The sequence below is a fragment of the Sebastes fasciatus genome, chromosome 24, assembly GCF_043250625.1.
Source record: "Sebastes fasciatus isolate fSebFas1 chromosome 24, fSebFas1.pri, whole genome shotgun sequence".
In the NCBI taxonomy this organism is placed as follows: domain Eukaryota; kingdom Metazoa; phylum Chordata; class Actinopteri; order Perciformes; family Sebastidae; genus Sebastes; species Sebastes fasciatus.
In genome coordinates, this window is record NC_133818.1 from 3,334,429 (window position 1) to 3,344,856 (window position 10,428).

The 10,428-nt window shown below is 40.7% G+C and overlaps 2 protein-coding genes across 6 annotated transcripts in view; one reads left to right on the forward strand and one right to left on the reverse strand.

Moving 5' to 3' along the window:
- LOC141763166 (uncharacterized) overlaps nucleotides 1-10,428 on the reverse strand; it is a 15,430-nt gene continuing 5,002 nt past the window's right edge. The window contains exons 2-7 of one of the 4 annotated variants that reach the window (XM_074627583.1): nucleotides 8,727-8,809; nucleotides 3,619-3,671; nucleotides 2,437-2,601; nucleotides 1,849-1,916; nucleotides 672-1,718; nucleotides 1-115 (exon numbers count right to left, since the gene is read on the reverse strand). In XM_074627583.1, coding sequence (XP_074483684.1) covers nucleotides 60-115; nucleotides 672-1,718; nucleotides 1,849-1,864 — 1,119 coding nt within the window. In that variant the 5' untranslated portion in view covers nucleotides 1,865-1,916; nucleotides 2,437-2,601; nucleotides 3,619-3,671; nucleotides 8,727-8,809 and the 3' untranslated portion in view covers nucleotides 1-59. Of the gene's footprint in view, nucleotides 123-660; nucleotides 1,719-1,848; nucleotides 1,917-2,436; nucleotides 2,602-3,618; nucleotides 3,672-8,726; nucleotides 8,810-10,428 lie in introns of those variants that run through there. The other 3 variants (XM_074627585.1, XM_074627587.1, XM_074627586.1) reach the window with 3 other exon arrangements.
- LOC141763165 (von Willebrand factor D and EGF domain-containing protein) overlaps nucleotides 7,784-10,428 on the forward strand; it is a 26,297-nt gene continuing 23,652 nt past the window's right edge. For both annotated transcript variants that reach the window (XM_074627581.1, XM_074627582.1), the window contains exon 1: nucleotides 7,784-8,016. In XM_074627581.1, coding sequence (XP_074483682.1) covers nucleotides 7,917-8,016 — 100 coding nt within the window. In that variant the 5' untranslated portion in view covers nucleotides 7,784-7,916. The remainder of the gene's footprint in view (nucleotides 8,017-10,428) is intronic.

Sequence of the window (10,428 nt, forward strand, 5' to 3'; positions counted from 1 at the left end):
TTTAAGTTTCCAGAATGTTTTATTTCATATAAGTGTAGACATACAGCGTTTCATCTCATTTAATTTTCATTGCACAATGGCATAAGGAGTTTGACGTATATGGTGGTCCGTGTGTCTGCTGCCTGGAAGACAAAACAAGATAGTTTTATAGTACAGTTCAGCACGAGAAATGAGCTTCAACAAGACAAAGAAATACACAAGAAGCTGTTCAGAGCACCAGTGGTTAAACTTTCCTTCAAATCTTATCTGACCTTTTTGGGGGGAAAGACAAACTTACTGACTGGATCAAAAATGAATAATAAACTAAAGCGAGCTTTAAAGACCCTGCAAAATTGGCTTCAAATCTTCTCACTTAGTATTTATCTGTTGTTTATTAAGGCGTGAATATTGAATGTAACAATCAAAGTTTATAAAACGTCTTTAAGCTTTGATCCGATTTGACAGTGAGATTCAAATGTTGCTAAATCAGAAATTTGTGTCATCAAATTTTTTTCCAACTGAGCCCCGCCCACTTCAAACTAGTGAGGAGAGCGCAGAGAAAACCCCACAAAAACAGACATCTCTGATAGAAAATAACCCAAACTGCTCCAACTCTGGCACAATTGATTGATTGGATGACAGAAAAGGTTTTCAGGGTCTTTAATTAACTTTGTATCTCACCTGTATTCAACAATGTCCATGTCCATGTCCATGTCCACCATGCCCACGCCCATGGCCGTGCCCGCCATGCCCGCCGCCATGCTTGCCATGCCCGCCGCCATGCTTGCCATGCTTGCCATGCTTGCCATGCCCGTGCCCGTGACGTTTTTTACGACGACCACCATGCCCGTCATCGCTGCTGCTGCCGCTCCCGCTGCCACTCCCACTCCCACTCTCACTCCCACCACTGTTGTCACAACGATGAGGGCTATTTCCACGTTCTCCATGGCCTTTGGGGCTGCGTCTGTGCCGATCCTGATCGCGGCCGGGGCTGTGTCTCCTCTGGTTGCCGTCGCGATCCTCGCCATGGTGGTCATCTTCAGGGCGGTCGCGGCCGGGGCTGTTTCTCCTCTGGTTGCCGTCGCGATCCTCGCCATGGTGGTCATCTCGAGGGCGGTCGCGGCCGGGGCTGTTTCTCCTCTGGTTGCCGTCGCGATCCTCGCCATGGTGGTCATCTCGAGGGCGGTCGCGGCCGGGGCTGTTTCTCCTCTGGTTGCCGTCGCGATCCTCGCCATGGTGGTCATCTTCAGGGCGGTCGCGGCCGGGGCTGTTTCTCCTCTGGTTGCCGTCGCGATCCTCGCCATGGTGGTCATCTCCAGGGCGGTCGCGGCCGGGGCTTTGTCTCCTCTGGTTGCCGTCGCGATCCTCGCCATGGTGGTCATCTCCAGGGCGGTCGCGGCCGGGGCTTTGTCTCCTCTGGTTGCCGTCGCGATCCTCGCCATGGTGGTCATCTCCAGGGCGGTCGTGGCCGGGGCTGTGTCTCCTCTGGTTGCGACCACCTCTATCAGGGTCCATGTTGCGACCCCCATGACGGTCCCTATCAGGAAGATCATCTCCAGGGTGGTCTCCACCATGAAAATCATCTTCACGATGACCCCCATGACGGTCTCCATCAGGAAGATCATCTCCAAGGTAGTCTCCGAGATTAAGATCATCTTTCCATTGACCCCCATGAGACCCCTGGTCCCCTGGCTTGGGTTCTATGTTGAAGCCGGATGGGTGTGAGGCTGGTGGATCATCTATCAGAATCAAATAACGAGATTTGTTTCAAGAATAAAGCTACAATTTTGAGAAAAATGGCACAAGACTCAACAAGAAACTTTTACTTGCGTCTCTACAACAAAGGAAGAGATGAACTGTGCATCTTACCGTCATTTCCGAACATTTTCTGCCGACGGTGTTGTCTTTGAGGCAGATGATTTCTTAATGCGACAGCACTAAATAAAAGAAAACAGGGAGGTTGACATGTTACAGTTAAACCAGTTTGACTGGAAAATGACGATAAGTTTAGTCAGGTGAAAACTTAATAAGTGCGTTCAATCCCTTTAAGTTTGGAAACAGCTTTTAAATCTCTGAAGAACCTTTTCAATCATACTAGAATTAAATGTCACTTTAGTTTTTAATGCAATCCTGGTTCGCTTATTTTCTCAGTGTGTTGTTTAAGTTATAAAATAAAAAACGTTGTTCCCGATTCTGACTTTGACAGGAAGTAGCTCTTTAATTTCTGTTGTGCTCTGCTGATCACTTCTAAGCAGCTGTTCAGTGTTAAACAAAAACCAAGTTAATTAATTCACATTATCAACAAGTGACAAAATATGCCTCTGCCTCGACTGGAAACACGCTAATCAATTTAACCGTGTTTTATTTCATTCAATCTCAAATTCTGCAAAACATTCTTTGACAAATTTTAGGTGAAAACCTCATTCCCCAAAACACAAGAAAAAACTGTGTACTTACATGAGATGAACCGCAGTCAACAACTATCCCGTCAGTGAGTGGAGAGACGATGCACTATGATTAATAAGCACTGTCTGTCACAGCTGCATTCTTGTCCCATCACGCCACCGTACGAGGCAGGTAAACAGATAGAGGCGTTGTCCTCTGACATTTGTTGGTTTGATCCTGAGCCAAACAAAATCCTGTCACCCACAGATGGATTTTGGGACAGTGGGCCCCTGGGAACAGAAAGGTAAAGGGCCCCCACCCCTCCTACATAAGAACAAGAGCTACAGATTCAAAGAGACATATTTTTTCGTTGTTTTGCATCCCTTTTTGGTCATCTTGCATCTTTTATTTTTGGTTTGGCATCTATTTTTGGTAATTTTGTGTCTCGTTTTGGTCGTTTTACGTCTTTTATTGGTCGCTTTGCATCTCTTTTTGGTTGTTTTGCATCTCTTTTTTGTTGTTTTGTGACTTTTTTGGTCGTTTTACATCTCTTTTTGTGTCTTTTATTGGTAATTTTGCATCTCTTTTTGGGCATTTTGCATCTATTTGTAGACATTTTGCATCTCGTTTTGGTTGTTTTGTATCTCTTTGCGTCTCTTGTTGGTCATATCGGATCTCTGTGGTCGTTTTGTGTCTCTTTGTGACTTCCCAACAAGAAATGTTAGCAGTAACTTCCTACAAAGGCTCTGTGCCCAGTAGGCCTGTTCAGTAATCCGCCCATGCTGTTACCTATTATTCTGTATTTAAAGACAACAATAGCTCATATTAATGAATGTATGTGTTGTCTTTGGAGGCAAACACTACTGAGATGATTTAGCTAGAATCCAGATGTATTTCCATTAACAGGCAGACATGATGATCAAGACTTAAATCTGGCAGTCCAACATTTCCTGAATTCTTGACCCTTGTCAGTGGTGGAAAGCAACCAAGTACATTTCGAGGAACTTGTACTTGTGTCTTTTAACTATAAGTATTCAGGGTACACTGCCAAGTAGGTATTATAAATGTAATTTCCAATGAGACCACAAGATAGCAGCATACAGCAACTTTAAAATCACATCAATGGCTTCAGAAAGGTGAAGCTTAATTAGTAACTATTAAAGACAAGGCATGTTGCACTGCAGAGTGCAGCTGTGAGTCATATACAAACATGAGAGGTTGAGTGAGAATTATAAAAACAATTATTTCCTTTACCGTTATCCATCTGGAAGTGAGTTTTCAGGTCATGTCGCCACCATCCCAACAGCCTGCAGGAGACAGAAGAAGAATGTCATAGCTTTCTTCTCAGTGCTAACATATCTGTATCAGTCTGTCTTAAAACAACAACAACTGAAGTTGAGATTTCAGCAGTCTGAGTTTGACAAATCAAGTGGGTATGGGACATTTGTATTATTTATATGTCAAATAAATTACCCCCTAATTTCTCTGAATCATGCAATCTTCTTTCTTCTTCAATCTTTAAACACATTTCCTCCAAATTATTTGGTGAAACTCCAACATTTTCTCAACGTATCTTTGGAAACATTTAGACAAACAACATGAGTTTGTGAAGACTGAACCAGATCTCAGCGGTCATGAAATCTAACTGTTCTAAACCTCAACCAGGTCTTGTATCACATGTGCTGCATTGTCCCTTCATGCTTTATAGCTATGTATGTCCATATGTGACATGTTGCTGATAAATTGACTCCTAAAGCCTTGAATGTTGTAAAAGAAGCTCACCTCAGACATGACCTTCAGGAAAGCTTAACTAGAAGTGCCCTTTACGTCAAGCTGATTGAACTTTGACCCCATTCACCCTGCCCTCTAAGTTTACAGATGATGGATGATTGTTCCTCCCAAAACAAATGTGCAGCGTTTGATTTCCACAAGAGCTGGAAACAATAATTGCAAATTAGCTTGTCGTAACTTCTCTAAGACAAACTGACATAAACAAAGAAACCAGTAAACATGTTTTTAACACGACTGTACTCTTAAAAATGTTTTAAAGACATATTTGAGCCATTTTCCACCACAACATATGTAAAGAATACGTATCTATTGCATCATGTGCGGTTAAAAACACGGCTTTATGTTTGGAGGAAACACAAGTTGGTGTTTTGAAAAGTTGAGCATGCAGACATGTTAAAAATGACTCATGGTTTTTAAGAGTTCAGAAGCAATATGGCTGCAAGATGTTTTGGTTGCATTGTAGCCGCTGACATGCCTCTTGTATGTTCTCCTCTTGTTTTTCTCACAGTAAAGGAGGATGTGTGACATCTGGAAGCGCTCAGGAGGCCGGACCGAAACTCCCCCCCCTTGTCGTTTCTCAGGGCACAAACATCAAAGGAGGCGGCAGATAATGTTCTGAGGCTTCAGCTAGGAGCCGCCACCGCTGCAGTCTCAAACCAGGGAGGTTGTCAGGAGGCTGTCGAGAACCTAGTGTGAATGATACGGCACTTCTGAACACATGCGGGACAGGTGTGAAAGGCCTGAGAGTTACAGGACAAATTGAGGTTTTAGTGCAGGATGACAGGTGAGCGTAAACAAGGAGTCCCCCTTTATGTCCCCTGTGTCTTGTGTGAGGTTTCTATCTGACCACCAAGTAGGGTTGGCCAATATCGCCGTACATATCAGGAGATTAGTTACTGAAACACATCAATATTTTTCCATTATTGTTAATAATGTCTCTGGTTGTATGCGGCCGCTGAGGTTGCAAGTTTTTATTCAATGAAGCAACTTGGTGCTGGAAGATGTGGTTCACCTAGACAGACATAACCAAAATAAAGAATAGCTCCACAACCACCAGGTCTATCTGCATGATCTTGGTCTCTATGGATAGGTAAGACTTCAGAGAATTCATCCCCAGTGTGACATTGTGACTGTTACTATGCCGGAGTAAACTGTGATGAACCAAAGGATTTACATTTTTTATCCTCGCCTAAAATGTTTTCTAGATTAGACAGTGGATAACACCATTATAGCAATGATGCCATGCACAGAGATGCCACTGAATTCATTCAGCAAATTCTTGACTACAACTGTGCCAAAGCAGATATAAATAACACAAAGCACATAGATTCTACAAAGGTTTTAGTCAGGATAGGACCAGGAAGACTCTCCATTTGGCCACTTGGATACCCAAAGTGTGCCAAATGGGATTTCTACCTCTTGAAAGGGAATCAGGCTCTAAAATACTGCTGATATATATAATATGTGGTGGTTGCCACGAGTAAGTAGAGCAGGGTTAAGCCAGAATGAATCACTAGACCACCAGGATACCTCGAACCCTTTAGAGCACCCGTAGCCGGCTTTCTGCTGGTTTCAATCCCAACAAGAAAAGTCTGCTTGAGGAAACTTGATCCCCGACTGTTGCTGTATGTTGCAAAGGGTAAACATTTTAGGGCTTTCCTCAACCAAAGACATTTTTAGTCGACTAACATACAATTTAATTGACGAATCCATTAGCTGATTTAATCGACAGATCTGTGACGTTTCTCCACAAAGAATCACACAATAGCACCACTTTAAATCTGGTGTTTACCAGATATGTGCTCATAAGTTTCTTGGAAATAAGTCATTCAGCATGAAAAAAGTATAAAAAAACGACTGAAAAAGAGTAATGGACTGAGAGGGAGCAGCCCTAGAAAACATGGTTCAAACATCTAGCGTTTCAGGTCCAAGTCTGATGACTGAAGGGGTGAGACTTTCTCACACTGTTGAAGTGAAGAGTGAATGAAAAGGCGCAGAAACACCTGCTGCTGCTCCTCTCAGGTCTTTTATTAAGAGGAAAGGTATGTCTTTGTCTCTGTAGCCTCCAGCACCTGATATTTACTTTACTTTTACAGCTCCGCGGGTTCTCACTTCAGTGAAATCATCTCAGTTACAAAGCAAGAGACAATTTACTGTTTAGAGGAGTTTTAGAGAAGGAAAACGTGTACTTTTGGTATTCGAGCATGAAATGAAGTATAAAGTACCAAGTTTTGTTTTGTTATTTGGTTGAGGAATGGGTCAGGGTGAAAGCCTGTGCACCTCTAAAAAGAAGTATACTTCAATTTTATTTTATGATGTAAACTAAAATTGAACATAGTTCAAGTATACTTTATGTAATAAGTATACTAATATCAATGTAGTAAACTTGTAAGTGTGCTACTTCAATACTTCTTGGGACTAAATTGGCCCACTTTTTAGTTTATAAAAGTATACTTTAAATGTAAAAGTAGTAAACTTTGTGTACACAACTACATCCAAGTTGTATTTTGTACTGCAAGTGATACTGTTAGTTTATTAGTTATACTGTATAGTTGTAGCCCACGTTTTAGTTATACTGTAAAGAATACTCTCAGTAAACTACTAGTTTAGGTTTCTTTAAGTTAACTTATAGTACTTGCCAAATATACTTTACACTTTTCTGTATACTTTTCAGGACAAGCCATGTACACTTAAGTATAATTTTGTTAAGTTCATCTCTGATAAGTACATAAAAAGTAATTTGAAAGCATACTCTCTTATTTTAAGTTTTAAAAGATGTATACTTATACTTGAATGAACTTCTTTTTTGTAAGGGGATTATGTGAATTTTGAAAAAAAACATTAGATTGCATGATCTTTTTAAAAAAAACTATATGAACTATGTTAAATGGCAGTATAGTAGGATGATACAATACTACATAAATAAAAATAAAAAAAGGATTTATAGAAATTTAGCATTAAAATTGAATCCCCGAAAACAAAAGTGGCATTTTTCCCCCCCATTTTTTAGTATTTTAAATAAAGCCTTTATACACATGTTCTGCACTGTTAATAATTAATTTCATATGCATCATTTTATCATCATGTTTCCCTAAATTAAAGCCTGACTGGACGCTCACTTCCTCTACAGCTGCTGACATGCTGTGAGTTTATACAAGTGTAGAATACAAACAGCTTCAGAATATCTGCATGTTATGTGTAAAATCTGCTGCACAAATGTGAGCAAAACTTTTTATTTTTTACACCAAATTCTTGGTAATTAAAATGATTTGCAGGAAAATGCAGAAAAAATATTTCAAGATGAGTCAGACATTTGGGCTTCAGAGTTTGGATTATTGTAGAGATGTCAGCAGCACATGTGTGTCTCTGATGACTTTCATCTGATGTTATAACTCTCATGCACGGATCTGCAGTCTAAACAGTCTAAACAGTTCAGGAGTGTTTATGGAGACGCTGTTGGGAGGATTTCAGCTTTGATTGGGATGGCTGGGATGGACCATTTATTGATTTGCATGCACGTGATGTTGATGGAGAGACAGAGGACCCACCTCTAGGAGGAGAGGACTCCTCTGTAGTTCAGTGCCTCCTCCTTTTGGTCATCTTGCAACCTCCGCACAGGAAAGCCTCTTTTCTCTAATTATCAAACGGGAGCAGGGGGGATAAGTACAGTTTTCGCCACTTTCGCACCGTTTCTCCAAACTCTCAATGGGACCCGACGACTGAAGCCAGCCTACATCTCTCACAGACCTGGAGCTGCAGACATGGACTTTTACGCGTTTGGTTCTGCGCGCCTGCTGTTCCATGGATCTTTACGCATGGCGTTGCTGTGGGTCGTGCAATTAGGAGCGTTGGCGCAACATGGTAGGTGGATGGCAAACTGTTTTTACGACTCAAGTTATCCGTTTGATCCATGAAGCATATGCTTTAATAGACAAAACTAATTTTCATCTTCTGTTGTTTTTTTTAATAATATGTTTATTGGGTTTTCTTATTTTTACAAACACAATAAGAATAAGAATAAAAAAACAAACCATAACAAACAAACAAACACTGGTACAGCTCAGATCAAAAAATGCATAGGAGGTCATAGGAAATAGTCCATAGTGCAGGGAAGTCACAGGATATATGAGTTCATGTTCAAGAGACTCCTTGTGAGATAATGGAAGAGAGATCAGGTCCAATATAATTCAGATAGGGCGGCCAAATATTGTGGAAACTGATCTACTTTGGCATGTAGAATATTTATGAGATATTCCAAAGGGACCATCTCAAGTATGACTTTTCGCCAGCCTTGGACAGAAGGTTTCTTATCACTGATCCGCTGTAGTAATATATTTTTTTCTAGCAGCAAATGTAAGAATGTTATATAACCTTTTGTTGGCTGCAGTAGTTATGTGTGTACTTGAGATTCCTAATATCAAAGACATTGGATTAATTTCTAAATCCTTATTTTCATCTTCTTGCAGGAACATAAAACACACGGAGATGTCTAACGTAGCCCAGAGTCTCACATATATATTGTTTCTAATCATTATTTCTTTAAATAAAAAGCAGAAAAAAGAACATCTTGCCTGTTAAAAGCAGCAGATTCTGCAGAGACTTGGCCTGTGAGGATGCATTCCTGTCACTCAGCAGGTCCAGAGGTTAGATGGACCTGCAGAGACAGACAAGAGATCACAGATCAGAGCAAACCAAGTCACACACAGAGGACAAAACTGAGACACTTTACTCAAAGAAAAATTAAATTTGTCAGGTTAAAATCTTCCTCACAGAGACTTTTCCTCTAATTGATGCATCAGTTATTATCAGACCACTCGTTTTTGTGCCCATCAGGGAAGCTTTTGGAGATGATTCAACAAAGAAGTTGCTCATAGGGGAGATGACAATGTGTGTTAAATATTATTTACCACACTGAACTCAATTACAATCAGGAGTTACTGAAGAAAAGGGGCAGTAAAAACAACATGAAGAGAAATAAAAGAAACAGAAGTCCTCATAAACATGCAGCTGTAAATGACTCCTTAAAAGAACATAATACACTTTTTCAGTGTCTTCTCCCATCATGCCTTTCTCTCTCTGATATGAACTTTATTTGACTAGAGCATAAAGCTGCTGTCTTCGTCAGTCCAACGTGTTGCTCATATCTTTGTCTCCAGGCCGTCCAACAACACATCAAAGCACACAGTTGTAAACTTTAAGGCAGGCCATCGTAAAGTGAAACTCAGTGGGTCCTCGCAGACAAGAATACCAGGCATTTCTGTGCCAAAACAAAGTCTACCGCAACTCCTGTAACTCGAGGAGACACATTTTGTCCAGTTGACAAACAAAACAAAACAGTATTGGTTTAACTTGCTGAAAGAGATGTGTTTAAACAGCACTTGTAAAATACTCCACCAGGTACTTAAAATGCCTTCTCATCCATAAAAACGTCTTGTTGTGCCACCAAACATGACATGTTTACTATGTTACAAAGAACCGAAGGTCAACGAAAAGATCACAAGATGGCTCAAGTTGCAAAAACAGATTGAGACAAAAACTTGGAGGTGTTCAATGTTATAAGTATATAATACGAACATTCAGGCTCAGCATATTAGCATGCTAACAGTGATTACAAATCATCTTGAGAGGGATATGAATGTTGTGAACCAAATTTTTTAGCTATCTATCCAACAGTTGTTTATGCATTTGAGTCAAAATGTCAAACTCATGGTGGCACAAAGTCATCTGGATTCATCCTCTTGGAAACACACACATTTCATGGTTATCCATCAAATTTTTGTTTAGATATTTTGGACCAAAGTGGTCAACCAGGCGCGAAAAATCAAATCAAATCCTGTACTGTATGTGAAGCCCTAACTTGTCCTCTTCTTCCATTTTGTCTGCTCTTTTTATTCTTGTCTTCTTTCAAAGACGTACTTGTTTTTTCCTCTTGTGCAGGGTATCATTTGAGAGCTTTTGTGTCTCTCAACGGTATAAATGCTGCTTTTCCACCTTGTCAAGAACCTTTTCTATCACTACTGGTCTTTAAGAATCCATATTTTCCAAATCCTGCATCTTAAATGCAGACAGTCAAGTGTGTTTTCCACCACAAAACTGCTGTGATAATGAGTCTTAAATCATTTAAGCAGATCTCCTCCTGACCCATGACCCTGTCTGTGGCGGTCTGACTGAAGTGTCCGTTATCGTGGTGAGTGACAGGCCCTCTGGGAAACAGAGCCGAAGCCTCAGTTGTGTTAACATCACGCTCTCCCAAATTAATCTTCTTTCCTGAGA